Source organism: Diabrotica virgifera, chromosome 1, assembly GCF_917563875.1.
Source record: "Diabrotica virgifera virgifera chromosome 1, PGI_DIABVI_V3a".
Taxonomy (NCBI): Eukaryota; Metazoa; Arthropoda; class Insecta; order Coleoptera; family Chrysomelidae; genus Diabrotica; species Diabrotica virgifera.
The window spans coordinates 94,289,789-94,311,412 of NC_065443.1; the positions used below are offsets into that span (position 1 = coordinate 94,289,789).

At 31.6% G+C, this 21,624-nt stretch overlaps 1 protein-coding gene across 1 annotated transcript; it reads right to left on the bottom strand.

Moving 5' to 3' along the window:
* Positions 1-9,885: 9,885 nt before the first annotated feature.
* On the bottom strand, positions 9,886-10,840 carry LOC126879479 (uncharacterized). Its single transcript, XM_050642511.1, has 3 exons — positions 10,646-10,840; positions 10,201-10,582; positions 9,886-10,151 (listed from the first exon to the last, which is right to left on the bottom strand). Exons 1-3 carry the CDS (start codon positions 10,772-10,774, stop codon positions 9,982-9,984), a joined length of 681 nt encoding a protein of 226 aa, XP_050498468.1. The 5' UTR covers positions 10,775-10,840; the 3' UTR covers positions 9,886-9,981.
* Positions 10,841-21,624: the final 10,784 nt, after the last annotated feature.

Here is a 21,624-nt window from a genome sequence, read left to right on the forward strand (position 1 = left end):
GAACCCGCTTAATAGAATCTCGGTTATAGGAATATCTCAGATTAAGGAATATAAAGTACCCCGCACAACCCTTATCGAAATTAGGTCACAGTGGATTTCTTTCATACTTTGGGAAAATACTCTTTGAATCATCCTGATAAAAAGTTCTCATGTGCAATTTGTATTCACCTTTAGACATGCTGTTCAAAACCTTATCAAGAATAGATCGTTCTTGGACTTTGATAGATAAAAATTTAGATCTAGGAAAGTAGAGATTTAAGCACACTCTGAAAAAAATTTTAAATTGCGTGCGTTCATTTTTCCCCCTTGAAACCTGTTATTAAGTTTCTATACTGTACTACAATGAGTACCATAATTTTAGTTTGATTTAACTTATATGAATTATTTTCCATATAGTGTAATTGTCGACTACTTAATATTAAAATATACATAGGTTATTAAAATGCACTAAAAGAAAGAAATTTGTAATTCAAGACACCACTTACAGACACAACTAACCTATAAAACGGTTACTCATAGACGTTTTATTATAGCGACTTGTATTTTTTAATATCTAATCATTTACGAGTTTCCTGCAGAGTATTATGGACTTTTATTAGTAGATTTACGAGGTGCGTGTAAAATTAGATTATATAAAATAAATAAAATAACTAAACCAGTGACCTTATATCGGTATTTTTGTAAATCAATAAGTGCTTGGTTGTCCTTGTTTTTATGTAATATTTTACTGATTCTTTGAATATAGGTAAATTCCTGCAACAGATTTTATTTTAAATAATTTTAAATCACCAGCCAAGCCGATTCACCTTTTGATCCGCGCTCGGAGGGGCTACCCCACTATCATAACTTTAAATTCCTAAGCGCTCATAACAGCTTTGTTCACATGAGGACGGTTTCCCAAGGAATAAATGGAATCGTACATATGAAACTGCTCCGTCGGTCGTATAATTAGTAATAATTAGTCCATGTGGTGAGACGCTCCCGTCTGAAAAAATTTCTGATTCGGTTTCTTTGTGGATTCCTATTCAGAAATATCTCTTTTAAACAAATCTAAAGGGTACCGGGCGGAATTTTTGGGCAGAAATTGTTTAAACAAATACAAAAGATCACCTTTTTTGACTGGAAGAATATTTTTTTAGATTTTTTGGGTCATTCCAAATAAGAAATGTATCTTGTGGTTTTTCTTAAAAATTAATAGTTTTCTAGTTATAGGCCATTTAAAATCTGAAAAATGCGAAAATACGCATTTGCAAGGCTTAAAAACTCGTATCTAAATTAGTATTTGTGAGGTTGCCAAGTACTTGAATTGTAGTCTATTTATTCATTTTAAAGATTCTGCAGACTGATCGGGTCTAATTTCAATTTACACCGTTGTGTTTTAATTGTTAATTATGCGTGTCCATCCGATTTTACCAATTTAAGACGGTATACCCTATTCCACGAACATACGCCTGTTTTGGATTACTTCGACAACAAATATTTTACTGTGCAAAATAAGAAGAACGAAAGTAAATTGAAAATTACATTGTTGTTTATTGGAATAATTATTAGCGCCATTTACTTTCGTACTTCTTATGTTGCACAGTTTAATATTCGTTGTCGAAATAATCCAAAACAGGCGTATGTTCGTGGAATGGCCCTTATTACTCAGGTTTGAACAAATTTATTACAATTTTATAGGTGTTTTTTTAAAGATTAGGATTCTTTAAAATGTACTTAATTATTTTACTAAAGAAATACAACAAACAATTTTTTTTTTGAGAAAATTAAGAAAGATAAAAAAATGTAATACAAAAACCGAAAATTACCAGCTAAAAAAATGTTTATACAAAGTGATTAAAATTTTTTCTGTAAAACTTACCTAAAATACATTTAATAATAAGCTTTTAATAACCTAGGTGAACCTATTGATAACTTTTTTATGATCAGTTTTAGGAAAAAAAGTTATTCTTTATAAAATACTTTGTATATCGTATGTACTATAAGATGCATTTATCAGATATCAAATTTTAGTAATTTTATACGAGGTATGTCAAAACATATCAATTTCACTCAAGAGTAAAGTAATTTGATATTTCACAATATCAACAATTGTTATTAAAACAAGTAATTAGACTTCGTAAGTCCTAGGTTTTCACCCAAAGTACTCGAAAGTAGAACTGAAAGTCGATATTTAAACGCTTCTTGTAACTTTGCGTCGATCGAGATACGATTTTACTAATTTTGAGTCATTTTGACTAAACTTTGGGTCATCATTGTTTAAACAGAAATGACTTCAAAACAGGAACTATAAATTAAAAGTCAACTTTTCAATACGTTTCGATTGATGTGTTACGTGTACTATTTCTGCGACTATAATGGCACTTCTGGTTAGAAATTTTTAAGCGGAAATGATATAAAAACCAAAACCAAAATTTTTTCTCAACTTGCTAAGGCACGTCGAATGATATATCGCTTATACCATTTCGGTTACGTTAGAATAGTTCATACGGTTGCAACTCTAAAACCGGAAATCCGATGTCAAATTTCTGATCTTTAATACCATCCTTGGGTTATAAGCTTTCATTCGACACCTCATTTGTCTTTCTATCTGTATTAATAATGGAGGAGTTGCATTCGCGGACGGAAAGACAGATGAACAGACAGTCATGAAACCGGAAGTATATATTTGTTCTCTTCTTGTGAAGTAGCGTCGAATATTATATTACGTGTACCATTCCGGTGACTTTAAAACAGTACTTCTGGTCGCATTTCTAAAACCGGAATTCCTGGGTCAAATTTCGCACATTTAGTACCATCCTTGGATTATAATCTTTCATTCGACACCTTAATTGTTATTCTACCTGGTATAGTGACGGAGGAATTATATTCGCAGTCATACAGACAGACGGACAGACAGCCTAGGTCAAATTTCTCACATTTAGTACCATCCTTGCATTATAAGCTTTCATTTGACACCTCATTTGTCATTCTACCTGGTATAATAACGGAGGAGTTATATTCGCGGTCGGACGGACCGACGGACCGACAGCTTAGGTCAAATATCTCACCTTTAGTACCATCCTTGGATTATAAGCTTTTATTTTACACCTCAATTGTCATTCTACCTGGTATAATGACGGATGAGTTATATTCGCGGTCGGACAGACCGACGGAGAGACAGCCTAGTTCAAATATCTCACCTTTAGTACCATCCTTGGATTATAAGCTTTCATTTGACACCTCATTTGTCATTCTAGCTGGTATATTGACGGAGGAGTTGTGATCACAGACAGACAGATAGACAGACAGACGGACAGACGGACGTGGATAATTCAAAGTTTTCACATTTTTTCAAAATTGGGTGAAAACAAAAAGTTGTTTGGAATTGAAAACTTCGTTTCAATGTTCAATTACATTCATCTAATTAAAATATTGTGAACTATAAAGGCCCTTAACTGTTAAGTGGAATTCATAGTTTTTTACATACCTCGTATAAAATTAAAAAGTTTGATATCTGATGGTTGTATATTAGATTTTATACAAGGTAGAGCATTTTTTGAAGAATAACTTTTTTTGTAAAATTGATAATAAAATAGTTATCATAATTGTAACAAAATGATGATGTGTATCCGTAATTTGAGAAAAAATTTTGAAAAAAAATGTTTACAATTAGAAGGATGTAATTGTATAGCAAAACATAGTTTTTAATTGCAAACAACTTTTCATAATAACAATTTTTTTAACCCGCGAGTAGTCGCGCGGTGAGATAGAATCTCAATTTTTATCCTTTTTCGCGATAACTTAATGAAACGTTTTGCAATTTTGAAAAAATTTCGTAAGTGCCTCGAGGAAGGGTGTAGTAATGCGTAGGAATCTTTTTCTTCTTCTTCTTTTTGTGGAATTTATGGCTTTGGGGAGACCCAATTAGCTTTAACCCGCGAGTAGTCGCGCCGTTAGATAGAATCTCACATTTCATCCTTTTTCGTAATACAGTAAAACCTGTCAGTAACGGCCACTAAAAATGAAAGTACTATTGGCCGATATAGAAAGGTGGCCGCTATTGCCAGTTTTTGTAGTCTACATATAATTTGTTTGGGAAATTTTTAAAGTGGCAGTTAGGACAGGTGGCCGATGTTGGCAGGTGGCCGTTAACACAGGCTTTACTGTAGAGTAAAATTTGTCAGTAACGGCCACTAAAAATGAAAGAACTATTGGCCGATATAGAAAGGTGGACGGTAATGCCAGTTTTTGTAGTCTACATATAATTGGTTTGGGAAATTTTTAAACCGGCCGTTAGGACAGGTGGCCAATGTTGGCAGGTGGCCGTTAACACAGGTTTTTTTAATAAAACTGTTAGAAATATATAGTTTCAATATAAAAAGTAGATAAACATAGTACAAAATAAAAATTTGTTTTAAATTCGTATTTTGAGATAGAATCTCACACGCGACTATCGACGTTACAGAAGTGAGCGCGACTACTCCCGGGTTAATATTGTGGAATATAAAGGTACGTTACTCTTTAACGAAATTTATATTTTTGACATTCCTCGTATAAAATTGATCTGTTGGTTAAGTTTTAGATTTTAGACTATGCGGAGCATTTTATGACGAATAACTTTTTTCTTAAAATTAATAATAAAAAAGTTTCACATTATGGTTCCTAGCTAGGCAGACATACTGTATAAGAGCTCTGTATAATAATTTTTAAATTGAAATGCCATATTCAGATTCAGCATAATCAAAAACAAAATAAAAACATATTTGATGAAAGTAAAATGATGAATTCAACCATATTTTTAAAATTATTTATAAAAAATAATTGTTATTGTTTAAACAATTAATAAACAATTAGCGGCCAAATTTATGAGTAGAACTTTTTACCTTAACATGTATATAAACTAGTAAAAAAAGTTTTAGAACAATACATATAAAGCTTGTTTTAACTTTTCCGAAAAAATGCATGTTTTCGTTCTATATTGACTCCCCTATAAGTCTAAATTGATAAGACTGGTTTTGAAAAACATTATTCCAGAATCCGCTGTAATAAACAAATGTTAATAAAGACATCAGTTAACGTTTAGAGTATTTTTTAAAATTCCTAAACATCTTCAAAATTTTCTATATATGTAATATTGTCCCGTAAATTATTATCACCCAGTAAAGCGAAATAGACCGGTACGGCGTCACCTATCATAAACGATATATTGTCGTTATTCATTATGTTTTAAGTGTGGGAATCCGAAAAGCAAATTGCTAAACAGCTTGTGAACTAGACTGATATATGCCATTGTCTTCTAGTTTTTACTTATTAGGTGATTGCCGTAAGTAGTAACAAGACCGCCGATTCTTTTATTATATTTCATTAGCAAAGAATCATTTTGTTTGTTGTAAGATCCTACCGAAAATTCCGATGTTTTAACATCCCACAACTCATTAAAAGTGTCATAGCATACGGATACGTGACATGAGAGAAAACTAGTAATTTGGGGAACGAGATGGTTCTTTTTTGGCACGATAATTTTGTGTTAAGAAGAATATCACCATTGTTTTATTAGGTATTATTTTGTTTATTATATTAACTATGGGAAACCATTTAAACAAATTTCTTATAGTGCAGTCAATGAGGGTATTTGACCCCGAATTCCGTCCTAGTAGGAAATAGCTCAAGCATTCTCGGAGGTAGAATATTTTTTGGGCAAAATGATTATGGGAGTGACTAGATAACCCAATTCTAAGCGAAAACTATTTTAAATTTTTTTAAACTTAATAGTTTTTGAGTTATTCTTGGTTGAAAATTTGCCATTTTCATTGAAAAATGACACCTTCTCGGACAGTTTGTTGCGAATAACTTAAAAACTATGCATCAAAATATACAGGGTGTAACAAAAATACAGGTCATAAATTAAATCACATATTCTGGGACCAAAAATAGTTCGAATGAACCTAACTTACCTTAGTACAAATATGCACATAAAAAAAGTTATAGCCCTTTGAAGTTACAAAATAAAAATCTATTTTTTTGTATATATCGAAAACTGTTCGAGATTTTTTATTGAAAATGGATATTTGGCATTCTTATGACAGGAGCATGTTAAAGAAAAATTATAGTGAAATTTGTGCTTCCCATAAAAATTTTATGGGGGTTTTGTTCCCTTAAACCCCCCCAAACTTTTCTGTACGTTCCAATTAAATTATTATTGTGGTACCATTAGTTAAATTCAATATTTTTAAAACTTTTTTGGCTCTTAGTATTTTTTCGATAAGGCATTTTTTATCGAGTTGTGGCTTCTTTTTTAATATGTTTACATAAAAATCTTATGGGGGTTTTGTTCCTTTAAACCCCCCAAATGTTTGTGTACGCTTCAATTAAACTATGACTGCGATACCATTAGTTAAACAAAATGTTTTTAAAACTTTTTTGCCTCTTTGTATTTTTTCGGGAAGGCAACTTTTATCGAGATATGGCTTCTTTTTTAATACGGTTCAAAATATACCTAAAAATGTAAATCATACATAAATTTTCCTATTATTACCAAGTCTCCATAATCGTACTTAACCATATACAAATATGTGGTGGATTTGACAAATATACAAAATATCTCGATAAAAACTGAATTTTCGAAAAAGTACTAAGAGCCAAAAAGGTTTTAAAAATATTGTGTTTAAGTAATGGTACTACAATAATAATTTAATTGGAACGTACACAAAAGTTTGGGGGGGTTTAAAGGAACTAAACACCCATAAAATTTTTATAGGGTGTCCAAATTTCACTATAATTTTTTGTTAAGATGCTACTATCATAAGAATGCCATATGTCCATTTTCAATAAAAAATCTTTAATAGTTTTCGATATATTGGAAAAAATCGATTTTCATTTTGTAACTTCAAAGGGTTGTAACTTTTTTTATATGCACATTTGTACTAAGGTAAGTTAGGTTCAATCAAACTATTTTTGGTCCCAGAATATGCGATTAAATTTATGACCTGTATTTTCGTTACACCCTGTATAAAGTAATTTTGTAGCTTATAAAAAAACAAAGAGTTCATTTTTCGATCTTCTAGATACAATATAAAGTGAGATATGGTAGATAAAAAGAGACTTTTTTTGTGAATGCCCAAAACGGTGCATTCAAATAGAAATAACAGAAAAATGATCGATTTGACGGTTATTACCCAACAAACATATAATAGCTGGTCAAGCTAAATACTGAGTACTGCAGCTGATTAGTAGTCGCATAAAAGTGACAAAGGCTGTTTAAGCTATTTTGCTGTTTAATATGTCGAACAAACACTGCTTCAGATTATTTGTAAGCCCTTTTGCAGCCAATTGACTTAAGCTGAATATTAGACTGGAGAAGCGCTATTTAAGGCACTTTGTATTATAGTATTCAGCATATCTTATTCAGCTGAATGCTAAGCTGAACTAGCGCTGCTGCAGAATTTTTGTCTACTTTTGATCAACAATGTAAAAAAAACTGAACAAGAGGCTGGGGAAGCGCTATTTAAGTCAGTTCATAATACATTATTCAACCTTCTCTATTCAGTTATATTCTGGGCTGAAATAGTGCTTGTCCAGAACTTTTGTAAGTACTTTTAATCAGCAACTTTATAAAAGCTGATATAAAGCTGAAAAGGAGCTTTAATTTAATTAAATCGTTCATATTCGTTGCAAAAGGTGTATACTTAAGTTCGATGAAAAATGGCTTCTGCAGCTGATGATTATTAAGTATTATACAATTGCTTATATTTGCTATATAATTTTAATTATTTAGATAAAAGATATACACTGTGCTTTACTTAATATTTAAAAAATATGGATAAAAAATCAATTCAAAATTTTAAAAAAATAAAAAAATCTGGCCATTATTACCGAAAATTAAAGGTAAACAGTTCAAATTATGAAGAGTTTTTAAAAAATCTATATGCACCAAGTAGTGTTTCTTCTCATTCAAAAGCTAACGACACAGCATCAGGATCAGGTAATTTTGTTTTAATTTTGTGAGTATATTTTAAATAAAAAATAATTTGTTACATAGGTTCTAAAGAACAGGAGTGTATTTCTAGCACATCAAGTGATCTTGACGATAATCTAATGGAAACCAGTGAAACATCAGATGATGGTGACCAGTTTATTGATGAAGACATTTTTAAAACAGAAGATACTGAAACGCAATTATTGCCTTGTTCAAGTACCGAATTAGGAAATTGGGCAATCCGACATAATATTACACATGCAGCTCTAAAAGATCTCCTACAAATAATCAAGAGACAGTATGATTCTAGTTTATTTATCGATGCTAGAACATTATTAAAAACGCCAAAAAATACGAAAAAAAGTTGTAAAGTTATACAGGGTGGAGAATATTGGCATCAAGGTCTTGACGTTTGTCTAACGAACACTTTTAAAAACTTGTCAAAAGACATGTTAATACAGCTCAATGTAAATATAGATGGGTTGCCAATATATAAAAGTTCCAAACGTCAGTTTTGGCCAATTTTATGTAGCATATATGAAATGCCTGATATACAACCTATGATTGTTGGCATTTTCCATGGAAATAACAAGCCTCTAGATATAAATGAATTTTTGGAGCCTTTTGTTGAGGATGTTAAACGGCTGCAATCAAATGGACTCTGTGTTAATGGGCATATGATTCACATAAAAATTAGATGCTTTATTTGCGATTCACCTGCACGGGCATTTATTAAAGGTATCTGTTTTTTTTAATTATTGCTTAAATTGACTAGTTTATTTTACAGGTGTAGTCAATTTCAATGGGATTAATGGATGCCTTAAATGCACTACTGAAGGCGAATATTCTTATCTTTCTCGAACTGTTGTATTTCCTGATATAAAATGTCCTCTTAGAACTGATGCAAAATTCAGAAGTAAACATTATGGTAAGCACCATAAAGGGCAAGAGTCACCAATTTTGAAAATTTCCGAAGTTGACATGGTGCAGGATTTTATAGTAGCAGATGAACTACATCTTTTAGAGCTAGGTGTGATGAAGCGTTGTCTAACAGGATGGAAAGATGGTTCTATGGGTTTCTCAAGTAAGCTATGTGCTCGTGATATTGAGAGGATCTCCAAACATTTAATATCTGTGAAACTTCCATCTGAAATTCATCGTTCCACAAGAGGATTAGATTGCCTGGCATACTGGAAAGGAGTAGAATGGCGCAATTTTCTTAATTATATTGGAATTGTTATTTTAAAAGATGTGTTGAACACTGACGTTTATAAACATTTTTTACTTCTTTTTGTTGCTGTTAGAATATGTTCTTCTGACATGTATGCTGAAAATCGTTCGGTTGCCCAATTAATGTTTGAAAAATATATAGATGATTTTAAGATTATTTATGGCGTACAATTTATTACAAGCAACATTCATAACTTAGAACATGTGGTTGATGATGTTAATAGATTTGGACAACTTTTTACAATATCTACGTACCCATTTGAGAATACATTATTTCAACTAAAAAAATTATTGCGCCAAGGAAATAACAGTTTGCAGCAAATTGTTAATAGAATTGGCGAAAGAAATTTAATATTGAGCAATGATACAAAAAAGACAAGTTTACAGCCAGAAATTAAGAAAAGGGGGAATGTTATCAAGTGCTACATTTATTCTCATAATTTTTGTTTAAGTAATGTTTTCAAAAATTCATGGTTTTTAACAAATGACAATGACATTGTTCAAATGAATTCTGCATCAGAAAAAGGTGGTAAAATATTCATACATGGAAAATCTGTTAAGAAAAAAGAAGATTTCTTTAGTTATCCCATTCGATCATCAAATTTACACATATATATTTGCAACATTACAAATTTAAATAATATGAAACTTTATTTGCTAGAGAATGTTGTTTGTAAAATGGTTGTTATAAAATACAATGAAAGTAAAATTGTTTTTATTCCTCTTCTACACACTATTAAAAATAAACAAAACTTGAATGTAAATTAAAAAGTTTTTTTAATAAAAATGTTCTTTTAGTCCGTGTCTGTATCATTATTATCTTCCTCTTCAACCTCGTCATGTTCTATTATAGCATCTTCACCGTCAGCTTCATATTTTTCCATACCATATTCATCGTTATCTTCATCATATTCTTTTTCTTCATTAAATGATTGCTCATTTTCATAAAAAATTTCATTTTCGCCTGAAATAATAATTTTTGTTATACATTTTTTTAATATAGGTACCTTTACCTTGTCTTTGAGCAACACCTTTTCTGTTTCCACTTAAACGTTGTTTTTTAACCATTGATTTTTTTCTTCTATGTATTGAAGATTGGCGGATGCCTCCAGTTAAACTACGCTTCTTTGCATTTCTTGTAATTCCAATTATAAATTTTTTCAACAAAGCCTTCGAAAAATCTTTATTGGAACTTTGGACTATTGTAAAAAACACTTCTAAAATATTTTTGCAATTTTTAATACAACATTTTTCAGTGTTGCTTCTACTTCCTCCCGTCCACGAACACTGCACCATAAATTTTTTCTCAAAAAAATAATCTACAATACTATAGCAGGTATCCAAACCATTACTAGTATCAGGAATATTACCAATAATTTTTTTAAAATAATTTCTCTAGAAAACAGTATCAACATTAAATTTAAAAGATTAAATGAAAACTGAAATAATATAACTTACTACTTTCTTTTCATAATTTGGATCTTTGAGATTTTCCTCTAATTGACTTAACTCCTGTGAGGTTGAAACGGCATGAAATTCAAATTGAATATTGTCATCATCCTGATGATTGTTTTTAAAATTCTGCATTGCTGACAATAATTTGGCATCAAAATCTGATTTAATTGCCGCAACTGCCTTCACCAAATATCTTTTACGCTCTCTGTTATATCATTTTTAAACTGATTAAATTTTTGCTCAATGTCATTCAACTTGTTAATAATGTCGTTTTTACTTTCTTCTCCAATCAAAGGCTTATAATTAAGGGTGCAAAAAAAAAGTAATTAAAGTAATAATTTTAAATGTTTCCAATAAAAACTTACCTGTTCGATGACATTTAAAAACTGCGCATTTGCAATTGCTTCAGGAGAAATAATTGCCTCATCCGAAAAATTGGTTTCCAAAATTATATTTTCGCTTTCAACAACAGGCTCAGGAGTTTCTTCCGGTATGATTGGTTGAAACGAACAAAATTTTGACGATGATGATGCAAACAGAGTTTCAAAATTTTGTTGACTAGTGACCTTTTTTGTGTTTCTTACTTTATTTTTTTCTTTCATTTCTCCTAAAACCTCGGAATCAGTTGAAGACGTTGCCGAACCTCCCGACATTTCTAAAAGTTCAGTTTCAGCTGCAATGCGATTTTTATAATAATTTCTTTTGATGCGACATATTATTTTATTTCACGTAATGTCTGGAGTAGAATTGACATCCTTTATCAGATTTTTCACGTTTTTTGGTGGCCAAAATAAAATTTTGTTTTTTATCCACTTGTGTGGAACAACAGTTAAGACCGACCTTCCAGCTTCTATCGTCTCAACGATTTTAAAATGGGGTTCTGTAATAAATTAAACTAATTAAAATTTCAAATATTAACTACAATATTACATAGGTACATAAGTAGAAAAAAAGAAGTTTTAAATTTCATCCAATGCATAGGCAACTCATATTACGTTCTTATAATAATAAAAGTATACTTTTTATTTACCCATTATTTTAATTAGAAGATTTGTAACTTATTAGTAGTTTGTTAATATCAGTCTCCTTATATAAATAAATATATCCCAGGTTTATTCTAATTATTTAAGACCAAAATATTTCATAATTTAATAAGTTTAATACTAAATGTAAAAAAATAATTAACCTAACTTTTTTTAAATGTATAATATTGATAATTATTAATATCCATTTTTACAAACACTTTGTATACTTAAAGAATAAATAATAAACAACGTACTTACCTGGATTACACCTATTCATTTTGACTTAAAACTTACGCAAAAATCACTATAAAAATAGGAAAAACAAATAAATTTTGATCTCCGTTTACAGAGAAGACAGTATTTTCGCGGTAAATCCCAGGAGTGTTTTGTTCTGCTAATAATCAATCTCAATTCAGCTAAAATTTAGTGAATGTGGCGTTGTTTACTTTTGCAGAAAGTATTCAGAAGTTATTCAACTAAAATTCCGATAATTATTTTCAGCTTTTGTTCGACAAATAAACAGCGCTTCTTCAAATTTATTTCAGCTGTTGTTCAGCTTCCAAAGCATTTCATTTATACAATAAAATACACATTTTTGGTAAGTGCCCGATTAGCTCAGTGGGATAGGCAGTGATATATGGATCGAGAGGTAGCAGGTTCAAATCGCACAGAAGACACTATAAAATAAAAAAAGTAAGTATTACGATTTTAAATAAAATAATAAAATAAGTGTGAAATTGAAGTTAAAAGAAAGCTAATGTCGATAATAAATCGTAATAAATATATAAAAAAAAACATTTTTGTTTTATTTATAAAAAGCTGAAGAAGAGTTGAAAAATAGACTGTATAATATCTGCAAAAGCTACTTTTCAGCAAGGAAACAAATTATATAACACGTGAAAATTGGTCAAAAGCAGCTGAACAAAGGCTGAAAGTAAAGCTGTTTAGAAACTGAATAAGTATTTCTTCATTTTGCAGAAGTGGTACAGTAGCAATATGAATAGCCATATAAAAGTTGAAGAAGCGCTAATAAATGCTACTTTATTCAGCTTTAAGCTGATTATCTTCTCCTTTTTCGCCTGTTTAGAATCTGAACAGATGCATAAACAAACTAATCGACTACCTTTGTTCAACATGCAAGCTTCTAAAATTAGCTGATGAAACGTTAAATCAACTTAAAATGTTTGTTGGGTATGCCGACAAAAATTTTTGTAATGCTTGAAAATACCTTTAAAATCAGCACTATTAAATGTTGATGGCATCCAAACTAAGTGAGATACGGTGCAAAAATATTGATCACTCATATTATTTAAACCGGCATTGGTCGCTAGTTGGTTGCTAGGTTGTCTGTTATGTCAGTGATCGCGCGTGAGATTTTGTTTCACATATCCAGCTTTTCAATTTTTTTATGCAATAAAATTTTTAAATTAGATTTTAAACTTAATAAAGTTATTATTAGCTTTACACAATGTGACTAGTATAGTCGGTTTGCTAAACTCTGGCTAGTGATATTAGTTGATATTTTTTTTTTGTTTTTGGCCAATTTTGCCAAAATTCGCAAAATTATTAACTATTTAGTAATTATTAGCTATTTAGTAATTATTTTTTGCCAATTTGGTAAAATTGGCAAAATTACTTAGTAAAATCACTAGCTAATTGTGTCTGAGTTTAGCGAACCAACTATATGTACCTTTATTTTATTGTACTTCAACAGGGCAAGTTTCAAAATTGCACGATTCACATTGCAAATACAAAATGAAATAATCCTACAATATAGAATAATGCTATAAAATCATGCTAAATATTATTGTGCTCAGTGGTCGACGGTCGTGTAATGAGAGAATATCTCACATGAAGCGCAGTGACTTCGATCGGGTGCTAAGTCAACTGAACTACCACCATCTTAGCAGACGAGTCTATTCGATTGTAGAGGAAGGATAATTGGGACACTAGAAGGAACCACAGCATATGTAATTTACCAGGGAAAATATTGTGTGCAATATTCTGAAACCGTGAGAAAAAATCTTATATAACGACCAATGCCGGATTAAAAAAATGAGCAGAGTGTTCAATCTCGCATCCACCAGAATTTAAATACATCATTTTCCTTTGACAACTACAATATCTTTTATTTCTACGCAATTTCGATGCCCAAAAAGTTAAACCGGTTTAAAGTGCATGGTTTTTGAAAAAGTAACTTTTACTTATACAGCGCATTTTTAAATTTTCTTAAAATCTGCCTTTTTCTCCATGTAACTCAAAAATTATAAGATTGTAGGTTTTTTGACATTTTAGTTTTCTTTATTCTATCTTAAACTCTATCAGAGATATCACTACTTTAAGTTAGGTTGATAGCGCTAGTATCACCTATATTGCGTCACTTAAGAGCGGAGACGCAAAATTTCTGGCCAATGCTTTTTAAACGCATTCATTTTTTTCGAATCCTGAAGAAACTAATAAATATTTTTGAAATATTTAAAGGCAGAATATAAAAGATTACATTGTTACCGAGGGCCGAAACCCTCTTAGAGGAAACAAAAGTTTCTTTTGAATGAGATATTTGTAATTATAAATCATACTCAATGTTCTCTTTTTTTTCACCGCTGTAACTTCTACCGTATAAATCCCCCTGTATTTCATATACTTTATTTGTTCACATACAGTATCGTATACTGTATTTTACCCCAATATAAAAAAGATTATAGAAGAATTCAGTGACTTTCAGCCCTCGGTAATAACGTAACCTTTTATTCTGAGTTTAAATTGTTCAAAACTACTTATTAGTTTTCTCAGGATTCGAAAAAAAAAAACGAATGCATTTAAAAAAAACATTGCCCCGAAATTTTGCTACTACGCTCTTACCCCTTTACCCTTTAAAAACTAAAGAGTTTAAATTAATATGATAATGTAGTTTTATATTCCAAATTTCTTTAAAAATGGTTTTTGGGTGGATACGGTATCTCGAATGAACAGAGTTATTGTAAAAAAACCAAAGTTTTTTTTTTAATTTTGGAGCATATACTTAGACACGAATTATGAATACGCAATTCTACCCCGGATTGTAGTGCTACCGAAAGAAGAGGAAGAAGAAGAAGAAGAAGAAGAAGAAAAAGAAAAAGAAGAAAAAGAAGAAGTAACAAGAGCGCCGATTATTCTACTATACCAGGGGTGGCCAAGCTCCTTGATAGTCAGAGCCACTTTTCACGAGTTAAAATTTTTCGAGAGCCGCAATTAAAAACGTATTCAAAAAGTATGTAAAGAAGGTATGTACAATGTTTTTTAAAAGAACTCTTATTTATTATTGAAAACAGAAATAAAATTACGAAATATTAAAACTTAATTACATTTTTTTCATAATTCTTCTTCTCGTTGTCATTATGCCCAATAAGAAAGTCGAAATTGCTATCACTTATCACCTATCCATCTTTTACCCATTTCGTCCACGCCTTCCGGTCTCCTGCCATGTTCTTCACCTGTTGCGCTGTTTTGCCGTCTCTTGGTCCCGATTTCCTGGATTTGTTCCATCCACCCCTTTCTAGGTCTGCTCCTTCTTGTTTTCCCCTGTCTCTTGGCATCTGTCACCTTCTTTACTAGTCTGTTCTCGTTCATTCTAGTTATATGTCCAAACCAATTCAAGTTTCTTTTTTCAATTTTTTTCTCTATTGGTCCCTGTCTTAGCACGTTTGTAATGTTTTCGTTCCTTTCCCTGTCCAACATTTGTTTTACTTGTTTTGGTAATTCTTTAAAATTTGGTGAATAATTTGTGGTAGCACTTCTCAGTAATTCTTTCTGTGTTAGGATTTCACGAATTTTAAAATGGAATTAAATGGTTCATACAAGTACGTTGTTCCTAATATGGAAATAATTCGACCAATCATCCTTTTTTAATTTAGGGTATGAGCTTCGATTTTGGTACAAATTTCCAAAATTCGGTAATAATCGGCGTCGACTTATAGTTTTATTTTCGAGCTTGATCTTCTTACGTCTCTATTAATTTTAATTCTCCAAATGTTCTTTGAGTCATATATTGGTAACAAAAAAGTCACCTTATGGACTATGTTTATTTTAAATGAATTCAGAAAAAAATGAAGAGACGATTTAAAATATTTTAAGTCTTGAAATCAATTTTGGAGTTCGGTTAATATTTCTTCTGGTTTTCTTATTTACTCGTACTCGTTAAGATTTTCTAGTTTAATATTGTAATAAATTTTTTTAAGTCGAGTAAAATGACTAAATATGTATACAAATCGGTCTGGAGTGAGTTGATTACTAACTTTTGTGTCTCGCCACTCTTAATGTTCTTTCGCGTAGTTTTCGATGTGTCGTATCACTCTTAGTTTGGATGGAAATGGAATTTGTTACAAAGTTGCATTTGGTCTTTCATTTGTTGTCAGTAATTTAAAAGACATTCTGAAACACATACGGAACGATAATAATTTTTTTAAATGATAACACAGAATTGAAAAGTATCTCGGGTACATTTATCGAGAGCCACAAGTAATTCTTCAAAGAGCCGCGTAGCTCGCGAGCCGCAGTTTGGCCACCCCTGTACTATACCTCATTAGCAAATAATCATTTTTAATGTTTTAAATATTATCGAAAATTCCGATGTTTTAACATCCCACAACTCATTAAAATTATCATAGTATAAAAAGTATCATGATACGTGACATGAGAGAAAACTAGTAATTTCAGGAACGAGATGGTTCTTATTTGGCACGATAAATTTGTGTTTCTGAAGAATATCACCATTGTTTTACTGGGTATTACACTCACCGGCACAAAATTCCACCAGCTAAAATTTTTGATTAAGTTTGACAATCTATAACTTTATTATTTGTACTCAGATTTTCCAGATTCTTGCATCAGTTTGTAGGTACATGTATTGATGTCGTTTTGTATTATTCCGGTAACAAAAATTTTTTGCTTAGATGGCATTATACGGGGGTGAATGAAAGCGTTGTATTTTCTCTTAACTTTAAAAAATTCTGTGGAAAAATTTTGACGGCTGATTTTGTTTCATACTCCTTTTGTATTATCCTGGAAGTTCATCCCATAAATACTCAATAGGATTGAGATATGGGCCGCATGCGGGCCATTCTAATCTTATCAATCCAACCTCTATTTTATGAGTCAATCAGTGTTTTTATTTACAAAAAATGGTACAGCTCTTACAAGAAAAGAGATTTTCGGATAATTTAAAAAACAAAATTTTAGTGATCCCTCCGGGATAATATGACAGGGCTATGAAACAAAACCAACCCTTCTATTTTTCCACAAAATGTTTTAAAGTTAGGAGGAAATACAACACTGCCATTAACCCCCGTTTAATGCAATGCAAGCAAATTTTTTTGTTACCGGGATAATACCAAACGATATCAATACATGTACCTACAAACTGGTGCAAGAATCTTGAAAATCAGAGTACAGATTATAAAGTTATAAATTATCATATTAACTATCATATTAATAATTAATCATTATTATCATATTATAACTTCTTTAAAAATTTTGGGTGGCGGAATTTTGTACCCGTGAGTGTATTTTGTTTATTATATTAACTATGGGCAACAAACAAAACCTTTATTGCGATGGCAAGTTTTTTCTGATATCTACAGTTATTTAAATTAATTTATGTTCTATTTACTTGTTTATGTTTATGTTTTGGGGTATTCTTTTTATCCGAAAAAATTATTCATTAGTTAATTTCCCATTATTTATCTAAAAAATATTCCAATCGAATCTGCGACAGAACAATAAAATAGGAAGTTGTATTGTATTGTACAGCTGGTTCCTAAAAAAACTGATACGACTCTTGAAGTGTATTTTGTAGAAAATTGAGCAGTGTTCATTCCACTATTTTTTCGTTTCTAACATCCAACCACTAATATCGTTGACCCCACAAAGTATATATTATTTATGTTTATAAAAACATGTTTCCACATGTTTTTCTGTCTAGAAGAGAACTTCTGTGGTTACAAGCAATCGTTTGGTTATTGTTGTGTTTGGTGAAGATCCATTGGTTTAGACATTTTTTTATTTTTCGATGAGGCCCATTTCTGACTTAATGGATACGTAAAAAAATATATGTCCTAAATTTGGGGTGACGAGCAGCCCGAAGAGGTTCAAGAGTTGCTATTACCTCCAGAAAAAAAACAACTGTTTGGTGTGGTTTAGGGGCCGGTGAAATCGTCGGTTCGTATTTCATTAAAACAGAGGCCAGCACATCGTTATCGCGCCATGATAACGGACTATTTGGTACCTTGGCTCAACGGTAATTGGAGCTCGTGGTCTCGACGACATTTGGTTTCAACAAAATGGCGCCACTTGTCATATATCAAGTGAAAGCATGGCCTTAATGCGAGAACGATTCGGTGAGCAATTTATTTCACGCTTCGGACCAGTGAATTGGTTGCCTCGATTCTAAGACTTCACTCTATATTTTTTCCTTTGAGGCTACCTAAAGTCCAAACTCTACATGAATAAACCGGCTACCATTGAGGAATTGGAGACCAATATTAGTTACTCGAGTCATTCGTTGCCAATCGAAATGCTTGAACTTATCATCGAGAATGAGAACTTCAGAATGGACCATCTTAAACGCAGTCACGGTAAACATTTAAAAGAAATTATCTTATTATTATTCATATTAGAAGTAATTATTGTAAAGAATAGTTCTTTTGTACGATAATAAACATTTTCAAATAAAATTTATTTTTTCAATGTTTTTTTCTTTTTGGAAAAAGTATCTCTAAATGAATCGCCCATTATTTATTGTTTTGTTGTTCTCACAACATTGTGAACTATAACTTCCATTTCTTCTTTTTAGTTATACGAATAATTTTTTGTCGTTAAGTAAAGTCAAATATAGACTAGACATGATATTAGCTTGACAAAAGAACCAAAGTGAGAAATCGCTGCATCCCAAATAAATGTATCTTTGTAACAAATGTCCTAGTAATCCCAAATGATATCAACATTTACGAGGAAAGCGACGCAGAAAATAAATAGTGGACCAGAATTGTTCCGACTGGCTGAGCATTGTAGTGCTTTCTCTGCAACAGTCGCCCACGTTCCGAGAATATATAGCACTTTAAGAGTTGACAAGAGAAAAACTTCTATACAATTTTATCAATTAAGCACAGAAATAGAGAAGCAAGGATCGCGAATCATTTCTCATATTTTTTTAGTTAACAAAAAATGCGAAATAATCGAATTTCGTGAAATCGACCACCTGCAGATTCTTCATTCGGGACTATTTATAGTCATTCATAATAGAAGTGCTAACTGAAATCCATAATTTATTTTTATTTCCTCACCATCTAATACAACCTTGACAAATTAAGAAGATTTAAACGTCTAATGATACAGCCAAAGAATGTTCTATATTTTACTGTTTATTCATTCAACCAAATATAAATTTTATATTGTAATCATCAAAAAATACTGTCTATCCAACTTTAATTACCCCAAAAGATTTATTTGTTTTGACAATCGAATTATGAGAACGTGCAGTAAATCAAATTATGGTGCCATACAATGATTTCAATTTAAAATACTGAGAATATAGATACCTAGGCATTTAGCAAAAAATAAATCGATTTTTAAATATAGCACCTAAAAACGTGCAACTCTTTGCATTGTGTACAGGATGATATCATGAAACAAGTCTACTATACAAAAATGAGTGGAAATGCATAGTTGCATTTTATAGTGTATAAACTTTATCCAAAAGTGTACTAACATGTCAAAATAAGTGTATTAAGGGCCAGATTTTGTTACTCGGGGGTTTTTGGGGTCGCTGAAGACGAATACGTCATCAGAGCTGACCATCAGATCACCTGGTGCCCAGGTTCACCACTACGGCACATCAACTGAAGTTTCGAGTGTTTTCGGGACTAAATTGATGCAAACAGTTTATCAGAGTTTTTGGGGTCGATGAACAAGAATACGCCATCAGAACCGACCCCTAGGTGCACCTGCTACCCAAAAACCCTACAAACTCCAGAAGATAACATGTATTAGCAGTGACCTTGAGCATCATGTGGTCCGGGGGTCGGTTTTGATGGCATATTCGTATTCAGTGTCCGCAAAAAATCGCCTAATAATCCATTATTAAGTATTTAAGGCCGTAAATCTTCGAGACTGCTGAAGATGATGTGCCTTAGCAGTGACCGTTGGCACCAGGTACTCCGGGGATCAGTTCTGATGGCGTATTCGTGATCAGTAGCCCCTAAAACCTTCTGGGTAATTTGTTTGCATCAATTTAATGCCGAAAACTCTCGAAACTGAAGAAGATGCAGAGCCTTAGCAGTGACACTGGGCGCCAGGTGCTTCGGAGGTCAGTTCTGATGGCGTAGTCGTATTCAGCGACCTCATTAACTCTAGATTATCAAAATCTGGCCCTTAATATGCTTGTTTTCACATGTTTATGCACTTTTGGATGCATTTATGCACTTTAAAATACAATTAAGCATTTAAACCCATTTTTCGACCCCGCAAACTCTACAGTAACAAAATCTGGCCCTTAATGTGCTTAGTTTAACATGTTTATGCACTTTTTGATGCATTTATGCACTTTAAAATACAATTGTGAATTTCAACCCATTTTTCTATAGTAGACTTTTTTTCTGACATTATCCTGAACACAATGCAAATTGTAAGTCTCTAGGTACTGTATTTAAAAATAGATTTATTCGGGTGTTTTTAGTGCTAAACACCCTGGTTTAATAATAACTAATAAATTGTGATCAGTAAAGAAACACACTTCTGGATAATGTTCTATATTTGCTTTAATAAATTAAATTATATTTCAAGTAAATCGTAATTAAAAAATTGAAAATATTTACTAGTTCCATTTTTTCATGAAGGACCAACCATCAGCAACACTTACCTGTAACAAAAAATATACTTTAGATTGACAGATAGGAATATTCATTATATAATATATGGTTTACTCTATACTAATCTTTTTACTATTCTAATAATCATATATGACCGGATCCATTTTAGTTATACGTAACAAACTGGTGTTTAGTAGCTGGTTCTGTGATAACAATTATTCTTCTTCTTCAGCCTATTTGCTTCCACTTCTGAACAAAAGCCTCCCCATTAGTTCTCCACTCTTCTTTGTTTTGTGCTCAATCAAGCAATCAATCAATATCCTTTATTTCATCTGACTTTTACAAGTATTAAAATGCGTCAAATACAATATATGATCAGTAAAAACTATAAGTACATAAAAACAGTTAACATAAAAACATATAAAATATACACAAAAACATACAAATGGTTAAAAAGATGCCTGTAAGTATTCCTCTAACGAAGAGAAAGTGTTTACCAGAAGTAAGTCCTTAACTCCGTACGTTAGAATTGAAAGGGCGGTAGTCCATTTTTACAGTAAATGGAGATATGCAGCCAATAATACACTTAAAGGTGTTATCTTTCGAATGGTGGTTAATAGGTGGTTGTACACGCAATATTACTAAAATTGCAAGTCGGATGTCCACTGTGAAATTTGTTGCAAAAAGCCCTATGTGGTACACCGGTCTTTTTTGCATGGCACACTGATTGTTAAAAAGACGGTAGTCCAATCTCTATGGACAACCGCCTGTCAGCTGTGTAAAAATTGAGGTTATAAGCTAATGTTTTTGCATGGTTTATAGATATAGTCCTGTCGCCAGGGGGGGTACAACGGCCTCGTTAATTCAGATGGACTTACCCAAGTTTTTTTTATGTATTTTGACCCGTAGAACACGAATTTTTTGGGTAACAGTTGATCCGGATGTCGATAAGATTGTTATAGACCAAGAACTTGAGGAATCAAATAACAGCGATTTTTGGCAAAACAAAACAATATTTTGTATTTTTTGGGTCATTTTAAGCAAAAAATATTTCTACAAGTTTTTTAGTAGGATGCACAGTTTTCGAGATAAACGCGGTTGAACTTTGAAAAAA

Coding starts and splice junctions, on each gene's coding strand:
- LOC126879479 (XM_050642511.1), bottom strand. CDS start 10,774: ATGCAGAATTTTAAAAACAATCATCAGGATGATGACAATATTCAATTT. Junction 10,583..10,645: donor CAAATTATGAAAAGAAAGTA/GTAAGTTATATT, acceptor ACTGTTTTCTAG/AGAAATTATTTTAAAAAAAT. Junction 10,152..10,200: donor AGGTGTTGCTCAAAGACAAG/GTAAAGGTACCT, acceptor TTATTATTTCAG/GCGAAAATGAAATTTTTTAT.